At 39.2% G+C, this 14,869-nt stretch overlaps 1 protein-coding gene across 1 annotated transcript in view; it reads left to right on the plus strand.

Moving 5' to 3' along the window:
• ahr2 (aryl hydrocarbon receptor 2) overlaps positions 1–14,869 on the plus strand; it is an 84,132-nt gene that overhangs the window by 10,501 nt on the left and 58,762 nt on the right. Inside the window, exon 2 of the mRNA XM_038715410.1 lies at positions 3,426–3,613. Within this exon, the coding sequence (XP_038571338.1) occupies positions 3,426–3,613 (188 nt within the window). The remainder of the gene's footprint in view (positions 1–3,425; positions 3,614–14,869) is intronic.

Below are 14,869 nucleotides of genomic sequence, written 5' to 3' on the forward strand. Positions count from 1 at the left end.
CAGTCAGTGTGATGTTTTTCTTCCTCTTAGATGCCTTTCAGTTTGAATTCTCTGTAACAAACGCTGTCTAAATATAAGAAATGTAAGCATAAACGTTTATTCTTGACTGTTGAAACAGCAGCTTGACAACAGTATCAAATCAAGGTCTACTTACAAGCTTTTTGTGGAGCTCTCAGCTGTTTTCATCAGCAATCATGGAGACAGTTCAAGCTCAGCTATGATTATGATTATTAGTTATGAAAGTTAACATCTACCTACTGATGAAGACGGTGCGATACAGCTGAAATGTCCAGGAAGAAGCTACTAAGTGGGTTGGGATCGTTTTGTTAGACTATCAGTTAGCGCTTTCTGTTATATTTGTAATGTTTGTTTCAGGATATTTACTCTGAAAGAGAACTAAGATGAAGAAAACTTTCACACTGACTGTCATTTAGCAGACGAAAGCTGGTGGAAGAGGCTTGCTTTGGACTTTTACCTCGTCTGGGCTGTGACTAACGAGACGAAAACCACATTGTGTTAGATATTGGTTCAAAAACTTCTATTGTAAACGGTGGGAACAGAAATCAGTCACACAGTGATGTTGAAACTTGAATATCTTTTAAAGTGGAAAGCAGAAGTTAAGACGACAGACGTGTCTGAGCTGTGTGACACTGATAAGAATCAGAGCTTATTTCTATTCTGATATCCGTTGTCTGCTGACGTTCAGCACGTCTCTTGTTGTTCCCTGTGCTGATTTGGAAATAAATGGGAGTGAATGGGCCTGAGAGGTTTGGAAATCATGCCGCATGCAAGTAAAAATGTAAAAAATGCATAACGGACTGACTCAAAAAAAGCCCCTCTCTCTCTCTAGTGTTGATCAGATATCAGACTGTGTTTAACCGTACGAATGTGGAAATCACCTCAGAGCTCCTTCAACCTATTCTGGGTAAATACAAGTGTGTCTTTGAACTATTTTAGGGCCCTGGTTTAAAAAAACACTATAAATAAAGATTATTATTATTATTATTATATTTAGTGACCCAAAACGAGAGGCATCTCCAGGGCTGGTTTGAGGCGCTCCACACAGCTTCGCTCTGTACAGCGATGGGTCTGGTTTGAGTTACAGACGAGAAGCCGCCGGGTTTACCGCCGGCCTTCATCTGGCCCGACGCCGCTGACCTGCAGCCAAACAGCCTCAGCGATCTGGATTTATTTCTGTCTTTACACACGTTAAAACAACAAAACGTTCTCTCTTATCAAGCCAGGGTGAGAATCAGCGCTAGAACTAATAATATAAGACTTAGGCTGCAGCAGTGCAAGTTGTTTTTGCAGTTAGCGTATAAATGCACATTTAGTTCACCGCAAACAGGACACACTTTTGATGAAGCGTTCAAACGTTGTCACATACTGTTTGAACAATGAATGTGTGAATAACTTGTCAGCTTGGGCTGCAACAAACAATTAGCTTCATCTTATTATATAACAATTGGCATTTATTTTGTCTATAAAATGTTAGACAACAAATGCCCGTCTTCAAATTGCTTGTTTTATTTGACTAACAGTTCAAACCCCTAACATAATGACTTCACTATATACAGTACAACATAGACAAGCACAAAAACCTCACATTTTAGAGGATGGACCCAGCTAATGTGTTTGCAGAGCCAAATTAAGTTTCTTAAGTAGACAATCATGTAAAAAAAGAATCATTTATTTAGTTCAGTTTAGTTAAAAAAAGGCCTCTAAAACGACATTTGGTCCATCATGAGACACTTTAAACTCGCCGGACTGATGAAGCACTGGAACAACTGAAGATTTAACTTATGGCTAAATGAATAAATAATATAAAATTAAATGTTTTTCTGTCCTGCAGTACGAGTCAGTGGTTCATTCAGTTCATTCAAGTTAATTCAGACTATCTAAATTCAGTAGTATATTGCAGGTACAAGAATATCTGCTCCTTAACCTTTCAGTTTCATGTTTTGTGTAAATAAATGTGACCTCTTTCGAATCCCGTTAAAGGGAAACTCTTCATTTCCTCTCGCTCAGTATATTTGTAAACTGAGTGCACAAAGCACTTCAGCAGTTCATAAATCCTCAGATCCGTCGTGGACTGGATCATTTCTTGATGTGTTTTTACGGCTTGTTGACGAGAACAGAGATAAAAAACCAGACGGGTGATAAACAAGCCCTGGAACAGGTGACATCAGCCTGCTGACCCGGTTCCCATCGCAACGGCAGATAGAGCAGGTAGCTCGCTGCTGTGCCTCTGGAGAGTCGAGGTGGTCCGTTATTTTCCACTCGGTAAACATTTTAATCCCCAGCATTCAGCAGCGGCGAGGGAAACAACTCGGTCTGTGTGGACTGAATTGATTAATGTGATCACATGAAAAAAAAACAAGCTAAGACTCTTAAGATTAAGAGAATATAATTATTATAATGACATACTTAGTTTGAAAGAGTATCAAGGTGTCTGCCTCAACATAAACTCACTTTGTATACATCAATACTTTTGTACCATAGGATACTCAGACTTAGAACTGCATTAAAGCTGGGTCGAGTACTTGAACATAAAACCCTGATCACCTGGCAGTTTTATTTACCGTCTAATGCCAAATGTGGCAAAAATTAAAACAGTTTTTTATTTTTATTTCTAATACCTCTACTCAGTTTTTTTGCGCATATTGAAAAGTGCATTCAGATAGATGGATGAAAGCGTACTTAGTGATCAGAAACACAGGGTAATACCTTTATTCATTAATGATATACACCATTTTTGAGATGCAGAGCTCAGAAACTTAAACATAAAATTAATCGGCAACTAATTTTTCAAGCAAATATTCACCATTTCCTTCTCATATGTGAAAGATGACATTTTATAGACTTAACGAATGATCCATCCATCCATCCATCGTCAACTACTTATCCTGCGTACAGGGTCGCGGGGGGCTGGAGCCAATCCCAGCTGACGGTTAGGGAGTCCATCGCAGTAATGAATGATCACTAATTGAAATAATCGTTAGTCAGCACCAGTGTGTGCATAAAGAAGACAACATTATATTTTCCATTTGCGCCTCTCCTGTTGTGTGTGTGTGTGTGTATGTTGCAATCTTCAGTGTCACATCTGTGTGTTATCAGTGTTTCATCTCAATTTATCCCAGCTGCTGTTGCACTGATGCACACACACGTCAGTGTACTGAACACATTTAGCCTGAAGCTTGTTTGTAATACTCATCATGACCTTTCTGAATCCCAAACTCAAGCTGCGACTCGCAAGGGAAAAGGAAGTATTCAGAAAGTGGGTTGAGATTTGGAAAAAGTTTTCTATTGTCCATTAAAATCACCTCCTAATGTCCTATATTCCCTAAAATACTCTCCTTAGTCATGAAGGCATGGACCCTTTCTTGTTACTGGGTTTTAATGTTGTCTTTTTTCGGGATCCGCAGCCCCAAACCACCTCCTCCTGATGGCGTCAAGTCCAACCCATCCAAACGCCACCGCGACCGGCTCAACGGCGAGCTGGACAAGCTCACCAGCCTGCTGCCCTTCACGGAGGACGTCAGGGCTCGGCTGGACAAGCTGTCGGTGCTCCGCCTCAGCGTCGGGTACCTGAAAGTGAAGAGCTACTTCCACGGTGAGTGTCGAAACTGTGGCGATGCATTACAACTAATCAATGCCTTCATTCATGACCATCGTGAGCACACTCAACCCTTCTCTTCTTCTGCTTCTAAATGTTGATGTCTAAATGTGTAATTTTTTGGACAGAGAGCTCTGCCACTTCATAAAGTCGAAAGTCTTTTTAGGAGGGAGGCAGCAGGTCTGACTCTGACTGTGGTCAAACAATTTTTCCTCTTGTCGTCCAATCCTGTAAGATGGCCGTCGTGACTTAAGTGATTTGGGTGCTTGTGCACACATGAGGCCGTCATGTTAAACAGCCATAACAGAGGTGCATGTCTGAAAATGGTAAAATATTTATATATATATTTACGTTGATGTGGCAAACTTTTTAGCAAACAGTTGCTTTATTTACAAGTCCAGCTGTTATAGAGCAACATGAACCAGATTCAGATTTATTTCCAAGTACATTAAAGCCCCGTAAAGCCGAGGAGAGCTGCTGGTCCGTCACATTTTTTTTCACATTTAATGCATTGTTATTGTAAAAAAAGATATATTATAGCCGCTTTAATCCGTGTGGCATATCACAATGTCAGGACAACTGTATTTGTCTGAGTCAAAGTCTCAGTCAGCAGCAATATGGTATGAATGTTTGAGGAAAAAATCACCACACAAGAGAGTTGAAAGTTAGATTTTTAGTTATTAGTCATGTAGTTCTGTACAGTTTCCATTAGTAGTTCTTATGTATACTAGAAAACCAGTTTATGGAAACTAAACTACATTCAACCAATTAAAAACACTGCAGGTCTGTGAAAACTGTTTATTCTGAGCCTATTTTAACCCAGTTTAGTTCTACTGAGTGCCCTAAACAAGACGAAGAGACAAGGATACAAACATAACAGTGTCAAAACATCCTGCGCATGGTGGGCGTTTAGCTGAGAGATACTGCTCTAGCCTCAGTTTCACATTTGCCCGTTTGTGGCTGATACTGGAGGTAAATCGTTTGATGAAAACAGTTAAAGTGCAAATGTCTGACTTCAATCAAATTTTAAACATTCAAACTCATGCACACATTTTCATGAAGCGGCTTTCCAGTGTTTTGAGCAGAAAAAGCAACCAGAAGTTAGAAAGGACAGGTATCTGAGGTCAGATAAGACAGCACCAGAGGCAATACAAAAAACACAGTATTTTTCGGGAAATGGCTGAATAAGATAAATACAGTTTTTAATGTGGGAGGGTGTAAAATAAATACTTTCAAGTAACATTTGGGAACATTTGAATAACCAGAAAAAGCTTTGCATTCCCAGCCTACTGTAAATCTCTACAATTACTTAGAAGTACTAGAAAAAGAAATAATGATAGTTGTGGAAGGATTAGTTTTTTAAGAGCAAAAACTCTAACCTTTAAAAAAGACAAATCTCTCCACTGGGGGATCAGTACAGTATTTTAAAAAAGTGAATTCTGTCCTATTTCTGTCAGCATGGTGCAGGGAAACTTGCTCACTGAGGTTATCCCAGTTTCCAGAGAGCTTCCTCATATTGTTCTGCTGCCTCTTTTGAAAATAGCAGAGATTAGATCCAGACCGCCTGAAAAACAAGGTTCCTATTTACGGTAAAGGGAGGTGGGTGTGTGAGGCCACCCCCAGCTGAGAGGCTATATCAGTGCAGGACTGTGAAACTCAGCTCTTGGGGCTCACCATATCTTTGGAGACGACCCTTGAGGCATATTAGTGCACACCTGCTATGCACTGTGTGTTAAAATGCTAATGCACACATGAGTGTAATGTATACTGCACTGTGTGCTAAAATACTAATGCACACATGTATGTAATGTATACTGCACTGTGTGCTAAAATACTAATGCACACATGTATGTAATGTATACTGCACTGTGTGCTAAAATACTAATGCACACATGTATGTAATGTATACTGCACTGTGTGCTAAAATGCTAATGCACACATGAGTGTAATGTATACTGCACTGTGTGCTAAAATACTAATGCACACATGTATGTAATGTATACTGCACTGTGTGCTAAAATACTAATGCACACATGTATATAATGTATACTGCACTGTGTGCTAAAATGCTAATGCACACATGAGTGTAATGTATACTGCACTGTGTGCTACAATGCTAATGCACACATGAGTGTAATGTATACTGCACTGTGTGCTACAATGCTAATGCACACATGAGTGTAATGTATACTGCACTGTTTGCTAAAATGCTAATGCACACATGAGTGTAATGTATACTGCACTGTGTGCTACAATGCTAATGCACACATGAGTATAATGTATACTGCACTGTGTGTTAAAATGCTAATGCACACATGAGTGTAATGTATACTGCACTGTGTGCTAAAATACTAATGCACACATGAGTGTAATGTATACTGCACTGTGTGCTAAAATGCTAATGCACACATGAGTGTAATGTATACTGCACTGCGTGCTAAAATGCTAATGCACACATGTGTGTAATGTATACTGCTCTGTGTGCTAAAATGCTAATGCACACATGTATGTAATGTATACTGCACTGTGTGCTAAAATACTAATGCACACATGTATGTAATGTATACTGCACTGTGTGCTAAAATGCTAATGCACACATGTATGTAATGTATACTGCACTGTGTGCTAAAATACTAATGCACACATGTATGTAATGTATACTGCACTGTGTGCTAAAATGCTAATGCACACGAGTGTAATGTATACTGCACTGCGTGCTAAAATACTAATGCACACATGAGTGTAATGTATACTGCACTGCGTGCTAAAATGCTAATGCACACATGAGTGTAATGTATACTCCACTGCGTGCTAAAATGCTAATGCACACATGTATGTAATGTATACTGCACTGTGTGCTAAAATACTAATGCACACATGAGTGTAATGTATACTGCACTGTGTGCTAAAATACTAATGCACACATGAGTGTAATGTATACTGCACTGTGTGCTAAAATGCTAATGCACACATGTATGTAATGTATACTGCACTGCGTGCTAAAATACTAATGCACACATGAGTGTAATGTATACTGCACTGCGTGCTAAAATACTAATGCACACATGAGTGTAATGTATACTGCACTGTGTGCTAAAATGCTAATGCACACATGTGTGTAATGTATACTGCACTGTGTGCTAAAATGCTAATGCACACGAGTGTAATGTATACTGCTCTGTGTGCTAAAATGCTAATGCACACGAGTGTAATGTATACTGCACTGTGTGCTAAAATGCTAATGCACACGAGTGTAATGTATACTGCTCTGTGTGCTAAAATGCTAATGCACACGAGTGTAATGTATACTGCACTGTGTGCTAAAATGCTAATGCACACGAGTGTAATGTATACTGCACTGTGTGCTAAAATACTAATGCACACATGAGTGTAATGTATACTGCACTGTATGCTAAAATGCTAATGCACACATGTATGTAATGTATACTGCACTGTGTGCTAAAATACTAATGCACACATGTGTGTAATGTATACTGCACTGTGTGCTAAAATGCTAATGCACACATGAGTGTAATGTATACTGCACTGTGTGCTAAAATGCTAATGCACACGAGTGTAATGTATACTGCACTGTGTGCTAAAATACTAATGCACACATGAGTGTAATGTATACTGCACTGTGTGCTAAAATGCTAATGCACACATGTATGTAATGTATACTGCACTGTGTGCTAAAATGCTAATGCACACATGTGTGTAATGTATACTGCACTGTGTGCTTAAATGCTAATGCACACATGTATGTAATGTATACTGTACTGTGTGCTAAAATGCTAATGCACACATGTGTGTAATGTATACTGTACTGTGCTAAAATGCTAATGCACACATGAGTGTAATGTATACTGCACTGTGCTAAAATGCTAATGCACACATGAGTGTAATGTATACTGCACTGTGTGCTAAAATACTAATGCACATATGTATATAATGTATACTGCTCTGTATGCTAAAATGCTAATGCACACATGTATGTAATGTATACTGCACTGTGTGCTAAAATGCTAATGCACACATGAGTGTAATGTATACTGCACTGTGTGCTAAATGCTAATGCACTGAAATGTATACTGCTCTGTGTGCTAAAATGCTAATGCACACATGATGTAATGTATACTGCTAAAATGCTAATGCACACATGTGTAATGTATACTGCACTGTGTGCTAAAATACTAATGCACACATATGTAATGTATACTGCTAAAATGCTAATGCACACATGTAGTAATGTATACTGCTCTGTGTGCTAAAATGCTAATGCACACATGTATGTAATGTATACTGCACTGTGTGCTAAAATGCTAATGCACACATGTATGTAATGTATACTGCACTGTGTGTTAAAATGCTAATGCACACATGAGTGTAATGTATACTGCACTGTGTGCTAAAATGCTAATGCACACATGTATGTAATGTATACTGCACTGTGTGCTAAAATGCTAATGCACACATGTATGTAATGTATACTGCACTGTGTGCTAAAATGCTAATGCACACATGTATGTAATGTATACTACACTGTGTGCTAAAATGCTAATGCACACATGTATGTAATGTATACTGCACTGTGTGTTAAAATGCTAATGCACACATGAGTGTAATGTATACTGCTCTGTGTGCTAAAATGCTAATGCACACATGAGTGTAATGTATACTGCTCTGTGTGCTAAAATGCTAATGCACACATGAGTGTAATGTATACTGCACTGTGTGCTAAAATGCTAATGCACACATGAGTGTAATGTATACTGCACTGTGTGCTAAAATACTAATGCACACATGAGTGTAATGTATACTGCACTGTGTGTTAAAATGCTAATGCACACATGAGTGTAATGTATACTGCACTGTGTGCTAAAATACTAATGCACACATGAGTGTAATGTATACTGCTCTGTGTGTTAAAATGCTAATGCACACATGAGTGTAATGTATACTGCTCTGTGTGCTAAAATACTAATGCACACATGAGTGTAATGTATACTGCACTGTGTGCTAAAATGCTAATGCACACATGAGTGTAATGTATGTGTGCATGTAAGTAAATAACAGTGGGGAAATTTATCTAACTGTGCAATACAAAATTGAGGTACTTCACTTTAGTATTTCCATTTTATGCTGCTTTATACTTCTACTCCACCGCATATCAGAGGGAAATATTGTACTTTTGATAACTTTTAGTTACTAGTTACTTTTTACAGATTTAGATGAATAGAAAATACAGGTAATATCCAGCCACAATCAACTAATAAATTATGAGGTATTTTCATAGATTAAGATAATCACAGTATATAAAGTAGATAAAATGAGCTCCACCTTTACCAGCTACAGCATTAGTGATGCTTACAGATTAATCCATCCATAATTATGATATCATATGAGATTTATTGTTCTGAAAAGGGCCTTTCTGCATAGTGAGTACTTTTGGTTGTGTGTTTTGATGCTCACACTGATGTGCTTTACTTTTGGATTCAGGACTTATTCTTGTAATGGAGTATTTCTACATAGTGGTATTGGTGCAGGGAAAACTATATGAATATCAGTGTTCATTTATTCATTATAATAAGTTCTAGTCTCTTTGCCTGTCTGAGGCACAGCAGCCTTCAGCGTTGATAGACTGGTACGAGATTAGATAGTGCTGTGGGCGGGACACTGAGCGACAGACAGGGAGGCGGCTGCGTCAGAACCAAAGTAGCACCTTTAAAAAGTAATTTAACCCTTACCTTTCTATTATTTTATCTCCCAACACAAGATCATCAGAGCACAGATCCAACAGACACATCTAGTGAGGAGGTCATGTATCACCAATCCTGAATAATAAAATAATAAAACTACAGTAGCGTTCACTTTATTGGCTGGAGAATGAGGACTTAATTGCTGGAATCAATGGGAGTTTTTATTCTGAAAGAGAGTTTAGGCTGCAAAATGAGCCGCTGGCGAGTAATCGATGAGTCATTTGGATTGACTAACAAGCCTATCAACCTCCTGCAGACATGTTACAGTCTATTTGTGCTCCGAGCGGTAAAAACTTATTGCCTCTTTTAAATTGTGTATCTGTAGAAACCGTGCGTTCTTTACTTTTCTCATCAAAACAAAGGAGAGTTTCAGTCTTCCTTTTCCAACGGCCTCGACATGGTGCCAAAGGAGACAGATACCAGGACCTGTTGCTTTGTAGTCATACATTATTTGGCAGTGTTGGTCACTTAGTGTCAGTCGAACAAATGCGTTTGGAGGCAGCGCCAGGAGTCTGGTTACTTTCCAGCTACGCTGTCAGTGTGCGTTCCAGCAGCTTCCCTCAGCGCTTTTAATTTTAAAAGAAAACCAGAGGGGAGAGAGAGTTTCAGATTTATTAACTCACGAACATGTCGACATTGGTATGCAGTACAAGCACTGCTGAAGTTAAAATTTTTTCTGGCGCTGGCACAGGAAGACGACGTCCTCCGTTTTTTAATCCCGCCTATAAGAAGCTCTGATAAGTCGGTTGTTTTTCAAACAGACCTCAGCACAAGAGAAGGATCACTGAAAAATTGGAGATGTGGACAGCGAATCAGAGGTCTAGAACCAGGCTAGAGTGAGGCAGGAATAAGATAAACTTGAATTATCTTGAATCTGACTAACCTGGAGACATACACAGAGTAGAAATACTGCACTGTACATACTGAATAAACTAATATACTAAATGAGGTGGGCAGAGATTTATGTTTTCATAATAGCTATCGAGAACACACACATACATAAACTTCTTCCCTCACCCCATTTCTTGGCCACTGATCCGTCACCCTTCCTTTCACCGAACCCCACCCATTTCCTGTGGCGGCCCCTGCAGCACCCCGGGGCCCCTTTCCCCTCCAACTGTTTGGCCTTTTCCTCAACGGCTCCTACGTCTGAAGTTCACAGCTCCTCCACCTCAAACAAACGCTGCAGGAGTCCAGCTTGTTGTTACAGCGGGAAGGCCTGTTCGCACGGCAGACCTGCAGCAGGACAACTCTGGGCTTTATGCATTCATGAAACTCTCCGAGACACACACACACACACACACACTCACTGAGAGATCCTCCTAATTTATCTTCCTGCTTCAAAAGGTTATGCATGCACCAGCCTTCATTTGAAGTGCATTGTGGTGCATGTGATTACCCACATTTGAGGCTTTAAAAAAAGAAAAAGTATTAAAAAGTCCTCATTACTGTTGTTTTTGAGGTTTTTACTTTTTCATTATGTAATGACGAGTCTGTTTGTCCACCTTTTAGATGAATCCAAAGAGCAATGTGGGCTCTGTCTGCTTTACTGAAACCAGGTGTCCCTTAATTTCCTGGTACCTTTTTATGACTCTTTATTATCTTTTATAGTTTTGCCAATTTCATTAGCATTTCTCTGCTGTGTGTCTTGCCCTTGATGTCATTTTATAGAGTATAGTCTGCTGCTGTTTGAAAGTTTTCTATCTTTCTTGACACTTTTCCTGTCATAGTGTGATGTATTTCCTGTTGAAATAGACATTGCAAGGTGGTTTGTAAGTGTGAATGTCTTTGTCAATGTGTGTGACAGGATATATGTCAGGCTGGTATAAGTTCCAGCTGAGTAATACAGTTTTTTTACAATCACTTTGGCACTAATTACTAGGGCTGTGTATCGTTTAAAATTTTACGATACCAGTTCCAAAAGCAGTACCCTTAAAGTGATACCGATACCAATAGAGTACTTCATTCGATACCTTGCATAAAATGCCACCAGTTGAAGCCATTGTAGTTTATTGTTAGCCTATTATTATTTTTATTGTTATTATGGACAAGCAAGGTGATCTGTTTTCTTTTTTTCTTGTTTCAAATTACTGTTGCATAAAAGTACTGGGAAATCAGATCCTCCTCATCCTAATTAGGTCATCTATCTATCTGTCTATCTATCTGTCTATCTATCTGTCTGTCTATCTATCTATCTATCTATCTATCTATCTATCTGTCTGTCTGTCTGTCTGTCTGTCTGTCTGTCTGTCTGTCTAAAGAACATTTGTCTTTCATAACGTGATGTTTTCCCGTTGAAATAGACATCACAAGGTGCATTACTCATAGATGTGAATGTGTTAGCTTTAGACTCTCCAGAGTGTATGTCTCTTTCTTTCTTTGCTTCTCTCTCTAATTGTGATTATAAATCCTTTAGATTAAAGATTAAACATAAAAGTTTATAAAGTACTTAAACAGTCAAATTAAAGGTAGACATCAAAGTCAGGAGATGATTAAAAGCGGAGGGGGCACCACAAGATAAAAGGACAAGGACAGAGGGTAAAAATACTAGTGAAAACTATAAAATAAAAGATATGTAAAAGCAAGTCTATAAAATTAAGTTTTACAAGGTGATTTTTAAAAGGTAATACTGATACTGATGCAACACAGCTGCTCAAGTCTAGGTTTTTATGTTAAATTGAGTGTGTTTAACATAAGAAATGAGTTGGCTGATTCCTCTGACTGAATGAATGTAACTGCTAGTGGAAAGACTGAATTTTGGACAAAAGGCATTACAAAACTGTATTTTGGTTTAATATGGATCTGGTTTATCTGTTTATCGGTGCTTCAATTTATATCTGAGCTTCCAAGTCCTTCCATAGTGTTTTCTGTCACTGCCACGTAGGGTGACCTAATGGCTTAAATTAAGGATGAATATAATTATGCAGCATTTATGCAAAAAAATACATTCACATGACGGTGGTCGCCTCACAGCAAGAAGGTCGTGGCTTCAAACCTTTGTTGTTGTGTGGAGTTTGCATGTTGTCTGCACGGGTTCTCTCCAGGCGGCGTCCAAAGACATGCGGACTAGGTTAATTGGTGAGCGATGGATGAATGGACATTGATGAGACATTTAAAAGGTTTTGATTGTTGACGTGGTTTTTGTGTGAATTTGTGTTTCAGGAAAAAAAAATTTGATTTCCATACCTGTCTTTTTTAAATTGGTGGAATAGCCATTACAGTTTATCCCAAAATCTAAAGTGACATCTTAAACTTGCTTGTTTCGTCTGAGCCAACATTCCCAAACTCAAAAGATACTTAATTTACAATAATAGAAAAGAGAGGAAAGCTGTAAATTCTCACATTTCAGAGGCTGAAGTCGCCTTTTTCACTTGTTAAATAATTTCTAAAACAATTACTCGATTATCAAAATTGTTGCAGATTATTTTTCTAAAAATGAATAAATAGTTTCAAGCTATTTGTTGTGGTTCCCCAAATTCCTACGCAGGTCGTACTTCGCATAAGTTGAAATGTTTGAGTTGGTATGAACAGTTTAGATTTGTGTACCGGTGTTTTCTGGGAGAGTAAAAAAGAACATCACTCATTTTGCTATTGGGCCTCTTATCCCAGTTTGGAAACCAGTGATCGATCGATCGATAGCGAACATACTTTTATTCTTCTCTCAATTGTCTGCATTTTGTTTGATAATTCTCCACTTTAACTGACAAGCGGCAAGGCGGGAAGTGACTTTGATATTCTTGGCCCTTGAGCCTAGACTGTATATATTTCCAACACTTGCATATTTTCATTGCAGAAGTACAACATTTTGGCAAACCCAAAATTTAGATTGCCACATAGATGTTGATTCATAGCTTTAAGTCTTAACACTAGACTAAAAAGTATATGTAGCCTAATGGGTAGCAGCTGAGATAGAAAGCTCTGTGTCTTCATTTCCCAGAGCACTGACATGAACGCATCCTTTGTTAGCTGCTCGGTGAAGCCGTCCACAGGCTGGTAACACTGCACTGTGCTGCTGTGTGTGGCCACTGTGCCGTCAAGACGCTGATGGCAGCAGAAGTTTCTCAATTAGATTATTCTTCATGTGGAATTCGGATGAACCACAAGACCTCCAAGGCTGGGAAAGCCTGGTGTTTGCCAACAAAGACATGCTTCCCCCGCTGTCATTAACACACAGGCCTACCTTTTTATCCATGTTCATGAGAAACGCATACATCACCAAACTACGAGAGTACAATAGGACCTCTAAATGGATGGATGGATACCTGCCAAAGTGGCCAAACTTTCAAATCACACCCACTTAAAAGTACCGACATACAAAATCCCAGACGTAGTTGTTGATTGTAGCACTAAAACATATTTGCACCTAGTGATAAAATGTTTTTAGCACATAAACAGTTCATTAAGAGTTATAAAAACAGCAGAACAAAGCATCATCGGTTAAATGTGTCAAGACTAAAGACCTAGTAATACATTAGCTGCACAGTCTTAACAAACGGCTAGCCTGGCTTCCAACATTTCTGATTTTCTTCAGTAATTCAGGTCGATTTGTTGTTGCACTAATTACTGTCTCTAAGAGCTTTGTACAGTAGGCTGAGTTAAGGATGAGAATGTCATCTTCCTTTTTGGTTGGTACAAAACAGTTTCACCATCTCTCTTCTATGTACGCTGCATTAAGGGATGTTTTGTCATCAGACTGGAGTCGGAAAGGGAGTCTCCTGAAACAGACATAAAGACATTCATAGTTTCACAAACAGACAGCGTGTCTGTGGCCGTGGTGAATCCCTCATTGTGATTGCGGCGTTACCGAGTCACAGTCTGTCTGACGGTGAATTTCCCAGCATGCCTCACCCGTGAACAAAGATGACCCAGGAGTATAAAGGCTCATGGGAAAGCCAGGCCGTCGCGTCGTTCCAGCAGGATGTGGCTGAGAAAGGAACGCTCTGTGTCCGTCCTCTCGTCCCTGTCTCTCCCCCTGGGCCGAGCTGCAGGACCAGGCGGACGGGCCGATGGGAAACGCCCGGGGGTTTGATCCCATGGCTGAAGCTCACAACACCGGCATTGTTGAACACATTTTCTGAACCAGACCTTCATCATCTTCAGACACAGCTGTTTTTATCTGCAGTGCGTCTGCCTGTCTTGTCTTTTTTTGTTTCTTTCTTATCCGTTTGACTAAATAAAGTTAAACTTAGAAATAGAAATGTAAATGCAGTCATACACTTAATATGTTCTGTTATTGTTCATATACTGTATATAAAGACAAACCCATGGATGGATTACTGAAAGGGCCTATACCGCACAGTCCCCAGGGGCCCAAGGGCCCAAGGGGTGACAAGGTCCGTGGTCCAGAGCCTCTGTTTGAAGTGACTGTTAACATTTCTTGTTGAAAAGTCTTTCAAAAGACCACAAAGAGACACAAAATGACTACAGAGACACACAAAAACATCCACAAGATGCAAAACAAGTTCAAAAAGGCCACATTGAGACAAAATACAAC

The sequence above is a fragment of the Micropterus salmoides genome, unplaced genomic scaffold (assembly GCF_014851395.1).
Source record: "Micropterus salmoides isolate LMB-PRFRI ecotype aquatic unplaced genomic scaffold, ASM1485139v1 Ms_hic_scaffold_1, whole genome shotgun sequence".
Classification (NCBI taxonomy): domain Eukaryota; kingdom Metazoa; phylum Chordata; class Actinopteri; order Centrarchiformes; family Centrarchidae; genus Micropterus; species Micropterus salmoides.